This window comes from Rhodamnia argentea, chromosome 1 (assembly GCF_020921035.1).
Source record: "Rhodamnia argentea isolate NSW1041297 chromosome 1, ASM2092103v1, whole genome shotgun sequence".
NCBI lineage: Eukaryota > Viridiplantae > Streptophyta > Magnoliopsida > Myrtales > Myrtaceae > Rhodamnia > Rhodamnia argentea.
In genome coordinates, this window is record NC_063150.1 from 24,436,531 (window position 1) to 24,458,297 (window position 21,767).

The window sequence follows — 21,767 nt, forward strand, 5'->3', positions numbered from 1 at the left end:
GATGAAAAGGACCAGATTCCACGGCTAAATTATTCCATCCTTCAAGAAGGGAATAACATAGTTTCATCCATTTCATGAATTCTCAGCCGTTCGAAACCAAACATGTCTCTCCATCGTCCATGCCATCACATCTTCCCGCGTGTACGTAAATGAATAATCTGAGTTTCGTCATATGAATTTTACCGTTCAACCGCGAATGCATACGATCTTTAGAAGACGGATTGAATTTGCTGGGTAAATTACAAAACCAGCTATTGTAAATATAGAAAAAGGAATTCGTCGTGTTTCCGTAGCTTGTGTATTTCAACTTTAGGTTATTATATACAAACATTGGCTTTACTACTCTAGATTCTTAAAGCAAATGCCCTTTTCGGAATTTCGTACAATTCCAAATAGTTACGCTCTTCTTGTGTATTATTTTTCAGTTCTTGCAATATTATCATTTCCAACCGGATCCTTAATTTATTTTTTTTTTAATCCGACGATATAGCAATGATTAGAAATTAACCCTAGTCAAATACGATTCTTTGTTGTTCCGAGATAAATCAACTAAAAGTGAAAAGAAAACAAAACGTATCGAGTTGTTATTCAGCGAGCATGGTACTACATGCACCACTAAATTTGATGGTCCGGACATAAATATAATAATCGTTCTACGCTCATTAATTTAATTTCTCACTAGTACCTTGACCATAAGGTGAGACGTAAAATGCCCATTTAATGGACGGTGCTTGTGGAATTAATTTGACCAGCCATAATGTAGATTGGAAACATGATTTGTTTAAGGAAGGGAGTTGTTATAAGCCTCATCCCACGTGTGTACATCTTGATTTGGCTGGACTCCTTTGTTCCTTTCTTGGGTCTTGGCTCATGCAAAAACGATTCATCAAATTAAAAATTGCTTTTCTCGACATCAAAAGAAGATCTACAGCTATGATGGCAGTAAACCCAACTAATTAATCATTCAAAAGTTTATTAGCCGATCGTAATCTATGTGCTTTTGATCCAGGCCGTGCCATGTGGATATAGTAAAGTATCAAAAAGATGGTTGCAGATTCTGTAGCATTGTGTGCTTCATGTGCAGACATCCAAATGGGTCAAAGCAATTTTAAAATTACTAGCCCCTTAATTAATTGATATTAATGCAGATTGAGTTCCCATTTCCCAAGGCTGGTTGGCTAAGATTGGCTGCTTCAAATCGGGTAATTGATGAATAACACAAGTTTGATGCCAACTATTCGATTCATGTCTATACCTTCTTATTTTTATAGCAATTTGGAATTTTTTTTTTTTCACGATGTCGACTGCGGATTTCTTTTGGACTTTCAATTTTACAAGCAATGCCTACATGATGGTAGACGCGCATTCAAATTTCGTGCTTAATAGCGGCATTTATTCTATTAATAAGTGGATTTTTCTTTCCAAAATTATCGCGGATGATATTGTCTGTATAGACCTTTCTATCAGAGTGACAAATGACTTGCATGCGCATTAGTTGCTTTAAGAAATGAGATAATGGTTGTCGAGAGTGATGGTTTAGATTTGAAGTTAGATGAGAAAAGAACATCTAATCACTCCGCAGATGAGAAAAGAACATTTAATCACTCCGGTGAAGACAAGGACTTAAGCATCAAAGCTAGTGGAATGTGGGCTCAAATTGTGATTTTTTAGCGAGGAAAATATCAAAGGCACGATGCTATAATGGAAAAGTAGGACAATGTCCACGAATATTATCTTATTCCACTTTGCATCCTCTACTTTTAAAACCACTCTTTGCATCCTATTGGTTATTTATTTATTTATTTTTAAAGAAAAATACCATTGATATATCATAATAATACTCGAGTTACATCTTCCAAATCTAACAAATTTAAATAGCTGCTTAACAAAGCAAAAGTCAAAAAAACAAATAATAAAGCACAATCTGAAACACATTTTCATTTCTCCGAACAAATCACGCCATCGAAAAATTTCACTAATCACCAGATTTAGTTATAAGCACACGCCGAGATCCCTCACTCCATTTGTAACGGCTTGCGGTGCGCATCTAAGTTCAACATACTTATCACCATCACCATGTAAAGACATGAACTTCAATATGTTGAAAGAACACAGGTCAAATACATGTAGGGAACTTGCAAATCTATATATAAATTTAGTTCGAAAGAGTAAAATCTCCAAATCATGACATAAATCTAAGTCGTGAGAAGAGAGTGGCATAATCTCGAAGAGGTTGTGCAGCCACGTCATGAACGTACTCTTCAGCGGTTGTCAACTGGACGGATGGCCGGCTTGATCTCCACGTTCACACAAAATTAGCTGCAGAAATTTATTCACGCGCACAAAAGAAAAGCTTCAAAGAGGAAAAAGGGAAACAAGAAGGGAGAGGGGGAAGAAAGAGAGGGATAGAGAGACCTCAAAAACAGCTTCAGTGGCGGCCCTTTCTTAAGGAAAGGGGAGAGGGGGAGGAAACCCTTGCACGCTATTGATTTATTAGACTTAAAATTATAGTGCACATCAATGTACATCGTAATTTTTTTTTTTACGAAATCATTTTTTTCTTTTAAAAACATATTTCTACCGCTCTTCTAACTCCTATCCATGAAAAACCCTAATTCACAGGTCCTAACTCTAGTAACTTTCTTTCTCTGCCCTCACAACCTCGGACGACACCGCCCCGTCCCCACCCTCTACTTCTTTTCTTCATAGTGCCCGCGAGGTTTTGTGAGAATACCGACAACTGTTCTAAAAGTCTAAGCTATTAGATAAAAGCGTTATTTAATATTTAAATATTATAACACTATCCATCACGAGTAGATTGTACTTTGGCCTAAGCCTAAAAAGAGTGGAAATATGTGTAATTAAAGAGGCAAATAGAGGCATCCAAAGATTTAAACCATGAGAGATTTCGTAGGATCACAACCAACTATAATCCATAGGGGGATTATAAGTTCAATTCAACCTAAGAAATGGTGGAGATCAATAAGTTACCTCAAAACCCAAAAAATAGCCTACTAGAATATATTACTTAACGTTATAGAATATAACCCTTCTTTAACAATTTCAGGATCTAGGGTCCCTGTTGCGCTTTTCCTTTGATAATCGATTTTTCAATTCTTAGTTTTGTAGTTGCTTAAGTTTTAAGAGCCACGTCGAGCGCCAAAGTAGCAATTAATGGCCATTTGACTGCCAAATCAGCATTTCCAGCCAAACCATTTGACGGAAGGGAAAACATCGCAGAAATTATAAAATTCAAAGGGTCGATTGCCCGAAAAATAGTCAAGGGACGACAATGCACAGATCAAAAAAATTCAAGGACCTCACATGCTATTATCTCTTGGTTTTTCGATTAGTCTTAGGGGAAGAAAAAAAGATTGCCTCTCCTTATTTACTATGTCAAAAGATGGTTTGTTTTTATACAACCTTTCTTGAGACACTTTTACACAAATCATGTAATAATTTATAGGAGTACATACAAATATGCTTAACAATGACGTCAAAAAGTTACGCACATTTAGGCACCTTAACATTTTGTTTTGTAAATTCTCCATCAAGATTTTAAATTTTGTCGATCCAAAATAAATTGAATTTAACTGCCATTTAACTATTTTTCTTATTTTATGCAAATAATCTAATTTGTGGTTAGATTTCATCCTTTTAAAAAAATCATAAATGGAGAAATGTAATTGTGATTTTATCTCGCATATCTTGAAAATGGCTTTTTCTTTCAATCCAATACTCTCATTATGTATATAAAAGAAAACCGACAAAAAAAGAGTTGTGATGCGATAAGCGCACCAAAAATGAAAGTCTACCTAACAAGTTAATGTTCAAATCTTTGTATATCCTACCTAACAATTAATGCATATATTTGCTCGACAACGTGGAAAGGAACTAAGTTTCTTACAAATTTTGTCTTTTTCAATAAGCCTAATATTTATAGAAGTAATAATGCCCTTATTAAAAATTTAAAAAGAAAAGCATGTGAGGGTCTTAACTGTGACAGCTAGATCCAACATTAAAATACAAAAACGAAACAGGACCATGAATAAATTGGGGATATACTATAAAATTTCAATTGAATGATTAACGGCAATTTTATCCCCTTAGTGAGAAGAGGTGAACTTAGTCTTAAAAGGTAGCGAAAGTGGCCATACCGCTTAATAAATGACGTCATAACATGATGCCTGATTGATCATAGAGAGAACTAGAAGTGATAAAGTCACTTTGAGAATAAGTTGATAATGGTTGGCAAATCATTTTTGACAACCTTGTCAGAAACTTTCATGTAGATTTATAAATGGCTTTCTAGTGGCAATGAGACCCACCATAAACGACAAGCGTGATTCATATTTCTTCTCCAAACTTTTTAATCAAAAAGTTATTTTGGAGTCTATGGTCGTGATCTAAAGTTATTTTCAAAACTTCATGATCAATCACGATTGTCGATTGCACCAACCGGATGATTATGGAACCCACCCGAAAGTATGAGAGATTGACGGCTCTGATCAATCTTTGAACCACCGGAAAAAGAATTTTACTTTATGACTAGCCAGATTAATTTCGTGGATAGAGGTCGTTGGGTTTGATGATATTCCCTTGTCCTCGTTAATGGAGTCTGACGTGGCACTTTATTTATGCATGTCTTGGTGACGCTAAGGTTGAGATTCTTCCTCCTCTTCTTTTTTTATGTCTGATACTCAATATGAGCCCGTTGTCCACTCTGGTATTAATATACGGGGACAGAAATTATTCTATCGTGCACAGATCATTTTTTTCTCAAAAAATACGTGATAAAAATTTTGATATTACTATAATACGCATGAGTTTATTAACTCAATCATATTATGGAAAGAAAACGTGACATACTAATTTAAAACCAACATAGAACATACATACAAAGTTCTACACACCTGCCGCATCTAATAACTCAATTCCATCGCCAATTCGCCTTTTTAATTAGAAACATAATCATTGTTATATTTATTTTTGTAGAAAAGATGACATCATATGATCGTATTTTTGGTGTATGAGGGACAATAGAGATGTTACATCAGTAATTTGACTTGTTAAAGGATGGTATATGAGTCGAAAAAAAAGAAGTACGTCTCCCAAGAATAATACGGGATGTGTTCTATCCGTGTACAATACGTTTCACTTCAAAGAACAAGTACTTTTCCACATATTCAATAAAAGTGCATGGAGACAAAAAAATATTATCAAGAATGCCGTCAATATGTGTATTATTGGCACATACGATGGTAGGGTCTTCCACTGGGATGAAGTCATGATAAGGTAGCCATAGGGGAATCTGTGGCTGGATTAAATCTTTCGCAATGGAAATGCCCTCTTCCAAAGATGGCTTCAAAGCTATTCTTTCTATAGCGCTTGTTTTTCGAAGGAATTTCGCTTAGCCCTTTAAGCAGCACTCGATAATATAAAACTACGAGTATTTTATTAAGAGAGGTCCATAAAAGTTTAAATGTTTGGGACAAATGGTTATCTCACAAGGCCTCAGAGCGCATCTCATTAGCTTTAAATCCAGCACTCCCCTACTTTTGGAAGAGAAGATTGTGTTGGGAAGCACCAACAAGAAGCATGTTGCCTTTTAAAGCACCCTCTCTTTGAAATCACCCCAATCGGGAACTTAGAAGAAAGCCTCCAAAAGAACAGGCAAAAGAGTTCCCATGGAGTCTTGTGCGCCAAAAAAAAAGGCGGGGTATGAAGGGGAGGGAAAAAGATATGTAAATGCATAAGAAATTAACGATGATAAGATACTAAAAGCAACTCGTTAACTTTTTCCTGCGACTTGTGGATGCCTTCCTTGGCAGTAATGGAAGGAATCAAGAACGAGTAAATGGAAGGACCAACAATAGACAAAGATGCAAATCTTTTGATCTTTTTTTTTTTTTTAAGGAAAGAGATGGTAATTTACTTAAAAGGAGCTGTCCATTACCGAAAGAGGTTATCCCCATCTGCTCTTCCCCGAAAGTGCATCGAAATTCTTCTTTGGAGCTTAAAAAAAAAAAAGAGGGTGATGAAAACCCTAGAAGAATATGGTAAGCGACCCCCAAAAAGCAAATGAGAATTGCAAAAGTGCGTGGATCGTAGTATTCGGAGCTTTATTCTTTGCTTAAAGGACGACTTGATTCTCACTTGCCGAAACATTAGACAAGGAACTTCTAGTGTCCATTGAAAGTGGAGGTGCAAACTTAGGATTAGGATACTCTTTACTTTAGTGAGGATAAGCTAACTTAGTTAACCCTTATTTTATTATGGGGTAATGTATCCTTTTGAGATCATATGTATAGTCCCTCATCTATATTCAAGTCGAAAGAGTGTTTTGACTTGAATATATAGATAAACGTATCAATTCATGTCAATATGTATCTATAAGGTCATCAACCCTAACCAAATTTAGCACATTTTAATTAGTGGCCAATCAACCTAGAAATGCTCTAGATTGAATCTGTCTTGGCACTATTGGGCTTGGAGCGAAGATGGATTGGGTGCTATCTCCAAGGAAACACACCAGCTCTTTTTCTATCCTGAAATAAGGAAATGTCATAATTTAGATTTGTATATCCTTGGTCATGTAATGTCCACTAAAGTCCAAACTGTTGGGTGTGGTTCATATTCCTCATCGACGTAAAGGTACGAGCGTCTCAAGGGGCAGCGCCCCCCCTCCAAAAAAAACCCGAGGGTTTTTATAGTTTAAGACCCTAATATATTGGTAGTTTGGGCTTGGTCCCATGAATATCTACTAATATATTTAATCTTTTTCTCTTGTAATTGAAAGTTATAACAGAAAGGCGGGATATGCTATTTGTTGGATGTAGCCCTAATTTAAAGGCGAACTAGGATAAATCTTGTGTCTTGATTTCTGTTTCTCGCCTTTACTCTCTATTTTACCGTGTTTTGTGCAACTAATCCTATCACAAACCACAATTGATATAGCGGTGTTTTTGTCATCACACGAGTCAAATATGTAAGTCTCGTTTTTATGTAAGAATTGGTAAATCCAACATCAAAGTTAACTTAGTCCATGATAGATTGCGTCCAAATAATAATTTATATGGTCTAAGTAAGTATTATTTGCACAGTGAACGATTGCTTGCTTTCTTTTCGAAGTGTTCATCTTGCTAGTTTGATTTCAAAAATATTCTCGCCTCTTATTAGGATGTAATAAGAGAAGAAACTACATTAATTTCTGTTAGATTCTCTATTATATTTTAAAACGTTTGCAGTCCGTGAAAAGTGACAATTTTTCTTTTTTTATCTTAAACGTTACAAATATTTGCTGGAATTTCTATTTCCGGTAGTGGCACTCAAGATGGATATATGCCAATAGACCTATGAAAATTGATCATAAACTCATTTCCTAATCCATGTATTATGGGCTGAGTTGTTATATGAGTTGATTATATTCAATAAATGAGCCATAAATAGGCTTGAACATAATATGAGTGTTAAATGGATCATAAGTGGATCATAAAAAGGTCATAAATTAATTTATAACTTGCTTAAACTCAGCCCACCTTTATGACTCTCTCACTCGATCTTGTGCTTGCTCGCTCGCTCACTCCGCACTCTCACCTCGGTTTGGGTATAAGTTTTCATAGATTGGATTAAATATGAAAATATTTTAGGAATTGGGATCGGGTTGGGTATGGATCGTGTCGGATACGAGCAACTAAATTTACATTGCAATAAATTAGTCATAAATATGTTAAATGGGTCTATTTGGGTTAAACATTGATAACCCAACTAGAGTCATCCATTTGACAGGTCTAGCTAGTCGGATCATTAAGATAGCCCATTAAAACAAAACTTTCTATATATAGATTAAGGAGAAAAGTACCAAGCCAATTTCGGTTGGAAGTCGCTAACGTGGAGCCAGCCACCCTACGTGACGTGACGGTCTGCTGACGTTGACATTTTTTGTTATATTTGTTTAAAAAAATAAAATTTTATTTTAGAAAATGTATTTTCAATTATTTTTCTTTTTTTTCCATCCTTTTTTTTTCGTTTCACTTTGACAGGCAAGGGTCGCCGGCAACCCTTGCCAACCACCGGGCAAGGGCCCGCCAATTCTCGTCGGCCATGGTCGCAGTCCCCCCCAAATTTGGGCGAGGGCCGCCTCACCCGTGGCTGCGACCCTTACTAGTGGCCGTGGAGGGCCACCCAGCCTTCGCTAGTGGCCGACGATAGTTGCCATCGACCCTTGCTAGCCAAAGCAAAAAGACAAAAATAATGAAAAAAATCATTAATTTAAAAAAAATAAAAAAATATTGTTAAAAAATTCTACGTTAGCGATATTCAGCAATAATTTGTCGAATGGACTGAATTGATATAAATGCAAAAAGGTTTAGGACTAAATTGGTACAATTGAAAGGTTTAGAACTAAATTAATCCAATTGAAAGACTTAGGACTAAATTGGTATCAATGCAATAGATTTTGGACTTTTTTTTGTACTTTTTACATAGATTAAATATACTTTATCTATTATCTGAATCCAGTCCTTAGATCTTACATTAAACACCGACACTGTGTTTAACACTTCTGCAAATGCCTCAAAAAGCACATACCCACATGAAAAAAAAAAAAAACTGAACTTCAATTTGATCATCAATCTGCTTTCAAAATGGAGCCCTAACACAGAATAAAAAATGGGAAAAAAATATAAACTCTTAGATGTCAGGACACGAATGGAGCTCTAATCTTCTCCTGTGCATTTTCGTTGGGAATCTTCCTGTGCTGCCTGCGGTTGTACGCTCATGGTACGCATTCACATGCATAACGATGCTACGTGGACCATCGAGAAAGGCAAAGTCCCCTTCCCTTTGCTGGAGAGAGACCAAATGAAACGATGGTCCAAAGCTTTCTTTCCCTCTTCGCACTATGCAAAAGACACTCGAAGAAATCGACAACGATATTTAACGGGGACCCATTTTCAAGGAGTTTATCATCGGTGCTTAATGCTTATTGATTAAAAAAAAAATCATCTCATGTGAATCACATTTGCAGCACGCCTGCCTCTGCTTTGGATCGTACCAGAGATTGACTCCTGTTTGTGCATGCTTTGAGCTTAATGATGCAACTGCCGCATTTTCATTTGATTTTGAGGGTCCATGTAGAAGATCCAAAAGAGGCTTCTTATGACCTTAATTGACGAACATATCGGTCATACATTGCGTGATTTGAAGCATCAGATCGCGGGCCCAGATTACACCCATCGCGTTTCGTCAAAATACAATTTTAGCCTCATTTTTTATTAAATTTAATTAAAATTTAAAAATACCAAAAAAAAAAAAAAAAAAAAACTGGCGAGAGGGATGTCCTCCCATGGTGAACCTCGTCTCACCACATGAGGGTCGCCTCGCCGAGCCTCGCCCGTGGCTGGCGAAGGTGGCACTCGCCCAACCCTATTCGAGCAACGCTAGTGGCCGACCACCGGCAAAAAGAAAGAAAAACGAAAAAAAGAAGAAAAAAGGAAAAAATAAATAGTAAAAGACTAAAATGCCTTTAGGTCATGTCATTATTCGAGACTGATATGGCCTCTTTAAGTCCTTATATGAAACAATTTCTACTTCGGGCCCTTATTAAAACAATGAAGTCATTTTAAGCCTTTATTTGAAACGAGGTACACTTCAAGCCATCATTTGACAAAATGATGGTACTTCGGGCCCTTATTTGGATTTTTTCAAAAAATAAAAATGAACATAGAGATTATTGATTAAAAAGAAATAGGTAAATGATGAAAGAGAAGTGGGAGGAATCGAACATAAAAATTGATTGAAATAAAATTACAAAATGATATATGGTTGAAAAAAAAAGTCAGAGGAATTGAACCTTCGATGTTTTGACTGTGATATCATCTTAAACCAAGTGCATTTAATTGAACTGTCCATGTTAGGGAAAGTAACATCCTTCTTGTCAGAAGGGAAAGTTGTTTTCTCTCGATCTAAACTTGTTGTTTTTATCCCATAAAAAACATTTTTCGTGAACCGACTAGTTTTTCGTTACCCAAACACCGAAAAGTCGAAAAATAATTTTGCGGAAACAGTTTCCCTTCGAACAAACAGACTTTAATTATATACGCTAATCAACGGTTAGTGGGAAGTTCATGGGTGACAAAATGAAGTGGAGCCTCGGATTGCTTGAGACTAGTGAGGAGTGGAGAAGAAAGAGCAATTGGGGTTCCCACTATAACTTGTCGGTTTTAAGTGGGCCACCCAACGAGATGTCTCTTTACAACCAAAATTTGTGGGTCTAAGGATCGGGACTCTCGCGTGGTGAAGAGAGCATTCCCTCTTACTGCTCACCCTTTATTGGGCCTATGGGTGGGCTCAAGTGGCATGGCCCAATAGGGCTCCTTTCGGCCCAAAGATGGAAACCCAATCGTCTCGATTTGATTCTTTCTAGATTGCTGTTGTTGTTGTTGTTGTTATTGTGGGTCAGACCTTATCTTGATACGATCGAGCTCATCCTTTCAAATGAAAGCAATTGCAGGGTGGGTATGGGTCCATGCTGCTTCCGCCGTGTTACGGACGACTCCGGTTGGCGGTGGTCCGAAACTTTTTCTTGGTTGTGAATCTCGATTGGAGTGACCCCACAAAACGAGTTCTTTTGGGAAGCAAAAGTGACGGCTTTGATTTCGAAATTTGGGGGAATTGACAAAAATTGGGGGTGTGTCGACAAAGACACATTTTCTTTTTGCTAGCAATCAATTTGTCCATTAGTTTCACAATCGTTTGAAGAACATATATATGAAAATTTAGTTTGGGACTCGGGTAGATTGTGATTGGAACTACCAAGCAATTATGTCGAGTCATAAATGGTTCGACCCAAATTGACTCATTTATGCGTAGTGCAAATTTCTCAACTCATTTTACTACAGCACTTTCATATTTAATCCAATCCGAGAAAACTTATTTATCATGCATTCTTGAAAAAATTTTAGTACCAAATTGTTGTGGACAATTTGGATACCTTTAATAGAAATCTGATTTTTATTTTATTTATTATTATCTTATAATCTTTAAAATCTATTTTTTTTTCTTATTTCTCTTTTAGGACGGGCGAGGGTCCCCGATCACGGGCAAGGGCCTCAAGGCCCTCACTTGGTGTCGGGGAAGTCGGCCGGCGCCCTCGCCGACTTCGTAGGGAAAAAAAAGTAAAATAAAAATATAAAAAAATGTTTAAAACTATCAAGGAGTTGTAAATGGATTTAAAAGCATCTCATTGACTTAACTAATAATATTGATAAGCTAAATGGGTTTGTTCAAACAGCTCATTTACAACCCTCATACAATTAGGCTTACAATTTCAACTCATTAACAGTTCATTTATTTTGACCAAAAAAAAAAAAAACAGTTCATTTATTAGAACTTGACTAACTCATATGTGACCCATCTCATTAAATATGAGTTAAAAATGATACTGACCTTTAAATTGGTTGGAGGTTGCCCGATGTTTCCGATAAACTTAATGATTGTCGTTACAAATTGATATGGATGTCATTTAGGAGAATGCTTAATTTTGGCAAGGAAACGTCGAAGTTAGCCTCCCTAACATCACGAATCAAATAAGGCAAATGTCCAAACCTAAACGGATGGCTTAATTGCGAGATAGCTTGAACTTAGTTTCACGAGAATTTAACATGTGTTGGTCGCCTAGGCCACCACATCCACGGGCACTAGATCATTCCGTGACATGAGAGTCGGTGACGTACACAAACAAAAGTTAGAAAGTTATTACGAAAGTTCATAATTCCAAATGAACCAAATAGTCATTGGTAAGTGACTAAAATAAGAATTGGCAAGCTAAAACTAGCTGGTTACTTAGGACATCTTTGATAACACTCATATTTCTCTAATTCTTGTTCTTTTGTTCCCAAGAGCAGAAAAAGAACATAAATCTGTTTGGTAACGTCAGTTAAATTTTCTATCCCCGAGATCAGAACAGGGGCCAGGAATATATTTGGAACACAAATAAGAAGCAAAAAAAATCTGCTTCTATGTTCTCGAGAACAGAATTAGAAGAAACCATTTTTGTTTAGAAATTATTCTCGAAAATAGAATTGTCACTAAACAAGCTCCGTTTGTTTCCCGAAAAATGATGTGCTTCTAGAAAATGACTATTTTTTGGCGTTCAGCGAAAAATTGAAAACTACCCGAAAAATATTTTTACGCCGTCTAGAATGAAAAATCAAATTTGATTTTCCTTCATGCACTCATTTTAATACTTATTTTATTTTATTTAAAAAAATTCTAAAATTTATTTTATTTTTCTTTTTCTTTTGTTTTTGTCTTTTGTCTTTTTCCTTTTCCCCACTTCTTCGGCCGATTGCTGAATGTTGCCCTAGTTGGCAAATAGTAGAGGAAGAAAGAAAAGAAAATACAAAATATGAAAATCAAAAATAAAAAGAAAGGAATAAAATAAAAATAAAATAGTTAAAAAGAAAAGAAATGTGAAGGAATCGAAGGGGGAAAGATAAGAAAATATATTTTTCTCTTTTCAAAAAAAAGAAATTGTTTTCCCCACTTTTAGAGATATTTCTCCATGGATAGAAAATATTTTCATTGACTCATTGATTTTCCATAAATCGAACATTCGAAAAATCCAAAAGATATTTTTCTGAAAGCTATATTTCGAGAAACTAATGAAGCCTTAATTAACAAAAAGAAAATTAGTAAATCACTCAAATTGGGGTTTCCTAATTTCATATGACTGCTTGTAATTTTAAGAAATTGGTAAGCTGTGCAAATAAATGTTGGTAATTTATTGAAATGACTGGCAATTTCTTAATTATTAAATAAATGTTGGTAATTTAATATGAGAATTGGCAACGCACTAACAAATAAATGCAGAATCCATTTTACCAATTTTTTTTTCTACCGACAATATTAAAATTTACCATCACTTTTTTGAAATTTATCATTAGAAAAAAGCTTTTTTTTTTTTTTCTTTTTTGTCGAGCAGAACACTAGAATTGTTCACCGAGTGTCACTCCTTCAACTCCATTGACAAAAGAGGACACGTTTTCTACCTTCGTCGTTCTTCTTGGACTTCCATAGTACAATCGAAATTGAACTTCTAAAAGTAATTAGGTAGTGGATTGCTTAAAACTGTATCAGAAGAATCCATTGAAAAACTAATGCTCTCTACCCATGAAAGAGTGCATAAAATTAATATTCTATTAACATCAGCCAAACTAAGTCTTACATACGAAATTTGGCAGCTGTTCAGCAGTTTCCATCAATCAAACTCTGTCAACCTATTGCTACAAATCACCTGAAGTACAGAAATTGTCTAATCCGATGTTTCCCTAAGTTTAATATGTCCGCGAGCAATAGGTCATTAGAGCTTTGTTACCTTTTCTTATTGATTGATTGACTGAGTGATTAAATACTTAATTTATACCTAGCTTATTTCTATGTTTTTAATCACACGGTCAGCTTCACTAGAAGTGACATGTTGGACTCCACTTGGCAGGGAAAAAAAAAGGAGGCAACCGAATCATTTTCCTGATAAAAGATAGATCCATCGATTTCTCTAAGGTGGAGACTAGTGGAGTATAAAGTAGCGTATTTTTTGCCCAAGAGAGAATATTCTCCATGTATAGCAAGGCTTGGACGCCATTACATGCCTTGGGGGGAGAAAAGTAGCGATGATTGCCATGAATGCTGCCCTCCTATATAAAATGGTCTTTGTCAATCCCTATCAACATGATGCACCTCCCCGTGGAAATCATTCTTTCTTGACATTTGCATTTTAATTTTGTCGTGTTGATTCTTTTAATAAACTCTTTCACTCTCAATTCTTTTTATTTGAGAAAATGACACCAGTGATTCTTGGATGATAACTCAATAGATAATGTAGTTCTTGAACTCTTCATTTGTTTAATGTGATATTGGAACTTTAGCTCAATATATAATGTGGGACTAATATGAACATATATCAAAAGCCCATGAAATATATTGAATAAATTAAAAGTTCAGAGGCGATATTGTACATTGACCTAAGTTCGGGTATCACATTAAACAAGTTGAAAGTCACGAGCCACATTGCACATTGGGCCATAGTTCGGAAACCATTTACGTCTTTTCTCAAAAAGATTCGAGAAAATCACTGTCCTGTTCATCTTTATTTTAAGGTGATAAGATCGTTCGAACGATAATAAGTACCTACCGGGTAAGAGAGGACGGACATCATCGTGTGAGGAAATAAAGATGAACAAGACAGCGATTTGGAAATATAAGGTTATGAATAAACCTCGCTTTTCATTTCGATTAACGATCCCTCGATTATTACAAATGCTCACTTAACCCACTTTAGTAAAATATGTAACTCGTGCCTAAATAAGAAATATTAATATCTTATTTTCCACACTTAAGTATTAATAACTTGTTACATATCATTCCAAAAAGTACACGCGAGTCCTGAAGAAGCAAGTAGGCCAGGCCGGGCCGTTTTTGGGAGAGAGACAGGGTCCACGGCAGCTGGTGTTCACGCAAACTCCTCGCTTCGTCTCGTCCTAGGATCGCCCCCAATTTTGGGTTCCTCTCCCCTGCGCCATCCCATCATCATCCGGGCGTGCGCGTTTCGTGAAGAAGTTAAACGGACAAAAAAAATGGAAACTTTCGCCACATCTTCTTCGCTCATTGACATACCCCGCATTCGATCGAGCGCATTCCATGGGAACCCGAACGAGGCCTGGTAAAGCTCCCGCTTCTGCTCGTGCGATGGATACGTCGATCTCAGGCAAGTTTTAGTTCGCCCTCCGCTTTCCTCTGTCCTGGCTGCGTCATCGTCTTTGCCTGTGGTTTCTTTGATTGATGTCGTAGGATCGTCGTTCCCGTGGTAGGCTTTCGAGCAAGAGAGATGACCTATGGTTATCCGAGCTTTGCGGATGAAGCGAGAGAATTGTTGATCTTGCTAAGCCGCTTCTGTTTTTTGTTGTGCTTCCCCTTTTTTGTTGTTCGAATCGTATCTGGATAACGATACATGGATGTTAACTATTGAAAGGCCGAAGATTGGCTGATTGCCGAAATGAAAATGCGAAAACTTGATCATTGTAAGCAACCTCAATGGGTTCTTCTGTTTTTTTTTTTTTTGGGTAAGGTCAATGGGTTCTTTTTCAAGTCTACTAATCAAAATAGAAAAGAAAAAAAAACAGAAAGAAGTAAATCTTCTCCTAATTATATGTTCAATGGGCAAAAAAAAAAAATGGAAGAAATAAGAGCTGATGAGTATGAGGATATTCTAACTTACATACCTTAGATGCCCAAGAGATGGGGATAGTGTTTTTTTTTTACGAGCTTTGACTTGTTATTCAGTTTCAACATGCTTTGATTGCTGGGTTATTTTCCTCTTTTTAAGGTTGGAATCCTTTGCCATTCTAAATCTCAAACCCCCCTGCATCTTCAGCCAGAAAAAAAAGGGATGTTCTCTAGATTGATATCAGTAATATCTTTGCTCATTCTTTATAAGCAGTTGAGGCCTTAAAACATGTATATTTAATGGACGTTTTCCGTCACACACCCAAATATCCATTTTGAGAGAAGTGAATGGTGTGATCATTGTCATAAATGAAGGATGTTTCTTAATTGCCACCCATCGCTTCTGCTTTATGCACATTCATTGCCATGAACTGCTATTTTCTTGTTATTATAAGTGACACCTGATATAAGCTTGTGGTTAAAGAAAGCTCCAAAACAATTCACTTCTCACTGCAATTCTGTTCCTTCTTTGATGTAGTTCTGGAATTTGCTTTCTTTTCATTTTTTCCACCCTTCATAGATAGTTATGCTTCTTTGCCACACTTTGGTAATTGTTTTGCATTCATTTCAGTAGGTTCTTGGTGTTCTTGGAATGTTTACAGAAAATGATATTGTCTTAGTACCGCACATTATTACGGGCACTGATACTGAGGCAGAAGTGAATACTATCTAATTACTGTGGAAAGGGTGATATGTCCAATAGTGCTATCAATTATCTCTTGGAAGATGAGAAGAGAAGTGTACATGAAAATGCACCTTTTATATATCTTGATGTGTGGAGGTCTATTTATTGTATATCACCTAGTTGTGTATTTGACCTAAATAACAAGCTGAGAAGAGCTTTTAGAACTTGTCTCCGAGATTTTTAAAGCTAAGAAGTTATTCAGCTAATCAAGTTTTTCCTTCTTCAGGACTGCAACAGAAGCATCAGCAGGATCTGGAGAATTTGACTCTGACAACACAGCCGTATAAGACTTTAAAGCTCTTTGCTTTGGCCACTTTTCAGCACTTCAAGCATGTGATAGCTTACCTATTGGTAAAAGGGGGCTTGCTTCTGTTTCTAAGCACCATTACTGTGGCTCTCAGCTTTTTGCTGGTTAGAGTTGATGGAATGCATGAAAAGGTTTGCTACTCACATGGGTTTGAAGTATTTTTTTGGCACGATAGTCTATTGTTGAGCGAAGGCACCATGTAAATGTTATGACTCTCATAAATTGTGTCGATAGCTAGAATTTAAGAGTATCAAACTAGGACCTGTTATACGTGATTGGCATCCATTCTGCCACTTACCCTTATATAGCTCTTGTGGATAAGTGTTGAGGTATATTTGGTTTGACAACGAGTGCTAAAACTAGTATGCTTTTTTAAGTGTCTCCCTCTCTTCAATATTGGAATTATCTGTTTAAAAATTTAGCACGTGGTTGTGAAGTTATTACTTACGCTAGTTGGATTTTTTTTTTTTTTGGTAAGAAACGATAAAGGTATTGATTTGGTGAGATTAAACTTTTGTTGCCATGAAGTCCTTTGCCAGGAACTCCAAGTTTGTTCAACTTTAAGATGCTAGGAAGGTTATTAGGCTTAGATTTGATTCTAGTAGTAATTTCATAAAAATACCTGAAAATTCTGTTATTTTTGTGTTGACGATATAAATTTACCTTTTCTGCCTGTTTTAGCATGTCGAGGAGCTCTACAAGTACATGCAATTTGGGTTATGGTGGATAGCACTTGGAGTAGCTTCTTCAATTGGTCTTGGTAAGTAAAGGTTTGGCACATAATCATACTAGACTAGCACTTATAGTTCTTTTCCTTTTGTTTGTTTTTCTGCTTTGTCTACTTGGTGGTTTCCTCGTGTCTCTTAGCTTCATTCATGTATTTGATATCATAGTCACTGATAGATTCTTTCTTTTCCCCTTTTCATATGATTTGTTCTTCCAGGATCAGGTTTACACACTTTTGTCCTTTATTTGGGTCCTCACATTGCACTGTTCACTATTAAAGCAATGCACTGTGGGAGAGTTGATATAAAAACTGCTCCATACGACACGATTCAGTTAAAGAAAGGTCCCTCTTGGCTTGACAAAGATTGTTCTGAATTTGGACCTCCATTATTTGCACCTGTGCATGGTCTGCGGGTACCTCTTAGCCAAATACTGCCTCAAGTTCAGATGGAAGCTGTTCTATGGGGCATTGGAACTGCACTTGGAGAGCTTCCTCCATATTTTATCTCCAGAGCAGGTTCAGGGCTACAAACTAATTCCTTAATTTTGCACTTTTTATATCTTCAATGCATCATGTCTCTGAAAAAGCAAAGTGGATTTGGTAAACATCAGTTACCTTCAGGATTTGTTTTTCACTTTGCCGTGAGTAAAGAACTTAAACTAGCAAAAGCATGGGGTAGAAAAAGAAAAGTTGCGGAGTGTTCGTGTTGATTTTGTCTTTCTTATTGTCCTTCAACCAAGAATTCTTTTGGCAAGTTGTGAATATTGTAGTTTGGGGCATAGGGAAAATTTTTTAAGAACTCCATCGCATATTGATTCTTATTACTCTTTATTGGTGCTTCCATGAGTTCATGAACCCCTGCATCCTGGATTCTATTTCTTGAGAAAAATTCAAATTTAGAAAAAGGATTCGTAGTCTTAGATGAATTTGATTCATTCTTTGTTTGACTTCTAGTGGCAACCTACTTTTTTCCTTTGCGAGGAACTTGTGATGGTTACCTGAGTAAATGTCTACATAGTCTCCAATTTGGTATACTGAACATTATGGATGACAGATCTCATGTTTTGAGGACTTTTGCAATGCTGGTAAATGATATTTGACTGTATCATGGCTTGTTGGAATATCTCCACCTACTTGTTAAATGCTTCCTCCACTGGGCATGCTAGTGGTAATTGTTATATTTTATCACAAAATTCATGCTGGTAAAATCATTCAGACATAGTGCTGCATAAGTAAAATTGGTATAAATCTGATAACCTGCTTGATAATTATGCATTTAGCATCTCTTTTTTGTTCCTTGTGATCTGCTGCAATCAAATGTTACTGACATCATTTGCAGCTCATCTTGACTTTGGTTTCTTGTGGAGAAATGAATGACTTGAAATGTGATTGTGAAAATTTTCATTCCATGGAAGTAAAATGTCGGTCTATTAAAGTTAAGTCCCAAAAGATTAATGGTTTCGATGTGCAATTTGCTTGAATAGGTGATTTTGACTTTTTTCTTTTCCCATTTGTGTTTGCAGCTCAACTGTCGGGTACCAAGTCAGATGCCATGGAAGAGTTGGGTGGTTCCTCGAACAAAGAGAACGGTGTCATTGCAAACCACCTCACACAAATTAAATACTGGCTTCTGTCTCATTCTCAATATTTGAACTTCTTCACCATTTTGGTGCTTGCTTCAGTGAGGATCTGTCCTATTACCTTAGTGTTCCAATCTTTCAAACCTGTTTATTTTGAATAAAATATCTTTTTGTTGGGTTCCCACACCCTCCAGAAAGAAAAAATCCACAAGAATATTGGCCAGAGAATCCATTGATCTGTTGTTTGAACAGGAATAGACATACATGAAGCAAAGTACTTTTTCAATCAGTAAATCGTAGCTTCTTCTGAGTTTCTGACCATTTCATTTGCTGCAAATTCTTTTAGGTGCCAAATCCACTATTTGATCTTGCTGGAATCATGTGTGGGCAATTTGGGATTCCTTTCTGGAAGTTCTTTCTCGCAACAGTGATTGGAAAGGCGATTGTCAAAACCCACATACAGGTAAAAAGTGATTCGTTTTTTATACCCCAGAAAGAAATTGCATATTTTTTGAGGCAGGTAACGGTCTTTGTCAGGTGAAATTGGTTCAGAAATTTTTGGGAACTTGGTATATCAACAAGAGTTTCGAGAAGTGTTTCTATCTTGTACCAGGATAACTGGTATTTTAATCACGGATGGGCTCCTGATTTTGTTCCTTACGTTGCAGACGGTTTTCATAATATCTGTATGCAACAATCAACTCCTTAATTGGATGGAGAATGAGTTAATTTGGGTTTTCAGCCTTGTACCTGGTCTGGCTCCAATCTTGCTTGAGATCATTGCCAAACTCAACGCAGTGAGAGATAAATATCTTGCAGCATCTCCTCCCGTGACTTCAAATGTAGAGGTAATTTTTTCAATGCTTCATACACTGTACCATCCATCCCCGTTGGATTTCGCTCTATAATGATGCTGTGTGTTAAATAACCTACCAAAACTCTTCTTTTACAATTTTGTTTGATGATAGAATGAAACCTATTTTTTAGGTGAAGAAATGGGGATTCTCATTTGCCTCTATATGGAATGGCGTTGTGTGGCTCATGCTCATAAACTTCTTCGTGAAGATTGTGACTGAAACTGCCAAGAGGTATCTCAAGAAACAGCAGGAGAAAGAGCTTGAATCCTTGGACGGATCATCCGCAGCAAGCACCTTGAGGTAGCACCCCGACCAAGTACATCAACAAAGCAGCAACTTTTACCTCCGTTTCCGAATGCGAGGTAAAGGAAATTGAAGTGGTAACTCTTGCAAAGTCCATGGTGATACCAAAAAGCCTGCAGTCTTGGCACTTCTAGAGACTATTGTGCATAAATAGGATGATGGTAGGTCTAATCAACAATTTGGAAATGGAATTTAGTAATTCTTTTCTGAACACAGAAATCATTTGCTCGATTGTGCCGGAACTCGATTCGGGGAATTCTTTGTCTTTCATAGATGATACTCTTGTATGTAGCTACATCAGTAATTGGATGCAACATCAGCCTAAAGGAAAACCTTAAATATGTGATGTAGAGTATGAAGTGCATGCGCATCTGATGTGTTTACTTACTGTGGGAACATGATCAGCGGGCGCATTATTGGCAGCTTAGCTCAGTGTCATCTGATTACAAGCTCTAATATAATCTTCTTTCTGGTTCCGATAAGATGATCGTCGAATTAAGTAACAGGTGGAGCCTTAAAATAGTGTGCATGTTCAAGGTAGGTCACTTGAGCAAATCCCCAGAGTGGATTGCATCAGATGCATTTATGGAAATGCAGGTCCACATGCATATTAGACCTCAGTTTATTGATCATATAGAGTTAATTTAAAGATTATTGGGAAGTACTGCATTGAATGAAAGCCTACAAGAATAACATGTTCGGATCTTTAAGTTGCCCTTTTGGGACCATTTTGTTTGGATGTAGGTATATTCTAGAGAGAGAGAGAGAGACGGAGATTTGTGGAGTTTAATAATACAATATTCATATGGAATATAAGTGTCCGGTGAATGGACCACACATTTATAGCTAAAGTCAGGACTGAAGTATTGTCGCATTAGCAAGTGATTATTATTAAAACAAGGATCCTCTTAAAGTAAAGATTTAAGCTACGATTGACCTATACACCCAAATTTTCAATGTATTATATCTTTGAAAGTCCTAAACCTATTGCAATTATGTTAAAATAGTCCTAAATTTATTGCAATTATATCAATTCAGTCCATAGGATTTGCAATTATACCAATTCGGTCTATAGGACAATAGTGGTAACTGCAATTTCTTCAAAGTACCCCAATAGCGTTCCATTGCCACCACCCTCAATTATCACTAACTCTACAATTTAATTTTTCTTGTATTTTCTCAAATTAATCCGACGATTCCGGTCTAGAGTTGACAACAGATTTAGGACATTCTACATAAATAGTGAGAATGACTAGACATTAATTTAGATGAATCAATAGAATCAGTCTAGTCAAAGCTTGGGGAGTCAAATTGAACCGGGCCGGTACTCAAGGAGTAATCAAAACTATTTTGTCTTCTATATATATAATATTCCATCTTTTTTATATATATATCAATTTGGACCGAATCTGTGACAGGGGAATCCATTCCTTCCCGCAAACCCTAAAAAAATTAAAATAATGGGGTTTCATTAATCTAATCATTTATATTATTTTATATTATCTTGTCGGAGTTTTCCTTGATCTGGAATATAAAAAGCCACAGATTTATATTCACAATGAATCTCGTGAACTGAGAAACATAAAAGAGTATGTTAGCGTTGTTAACAATGCTCACAAAAGTTAATTTATTCATAGGACAAGGTTGATCGAGGAACAGGCAGTTAGTGCCTAGTGCCCGTTGATCTCGCCCCCCGGAAAGGTGTGTCGATTTCGTCTTGTATCGCTTACATAAATAAGTAAACAAAAAATATTTTCATAGATCACGAAAATATTTACATATAAATTACTGTCGATTATGAAATTATTTTTCATTGATTATTTTAGTGATATAAGCAAATATTTTTAGAAAATTATTTTTCGAATCATTCGTTTTTTGCGAAACAAACAGAACGTAATTATTATTTTTTTTCAGTGAGTATTTTATTCCATTTTATTTTTTCTTAATTGGGTCCACGAGATTTTTTAGGATCTAGTAAGAGTACTGCATGGAAGAGTCGTGTTAGGGTTGTCGTTATTCTTGA

At 36.3% G+C, this 21,767-nt stretch overlaps 1 protein-coding gene and 1 long non-coding RNA gene across 2 annotated transcripts; one reads left to right on the plus strand and one right to left on the minus strand.

Annotated features, from left to right (window-relative positions):
• Positions 1-8,712: 8,712 nt before the first annotated feature.
• LOC125315919 lies at positions 8,713-20,567 on the minus strand. The gene is made up of 3 exons (XR_007199206.1): positions 20,192-20,567; positions 11,393-11,396; positions 8,713-8,728 (listed from the first exon to the last, which is right to left on the minus strand). It is a non-coding gene; the product is annotated as an uncharacterized LOC125315919 (long non-coding RNA).
• Positions 14,546-20,085, plus strand: LOC115753610 (vacuole membrane protein KMS1-like). The gene is made up of 8 exons (XM_030692290.2): positions 14,546-14,767; positions 16,197-16,408; positions 16,959-17,037; positions 17,221-17,520; positions 18,528-18,685; positions 18,931-19,047; positions 19,253-19,432; positions 19,572-20,085. Exons 1-8 carry the CDS (start codon positions 14,701-14,703, stop codon positions 19,743-19,745), a joined length of 1,287 nt encoding a protein of 428 aa, XP_030548150.1. The 5' UTR covers positions 14,546-14,700; the 3' UTR covers positions 19,746-20,085.
• Positions 20,568-21,767: the final 1,200 nt, after the last annotated feature.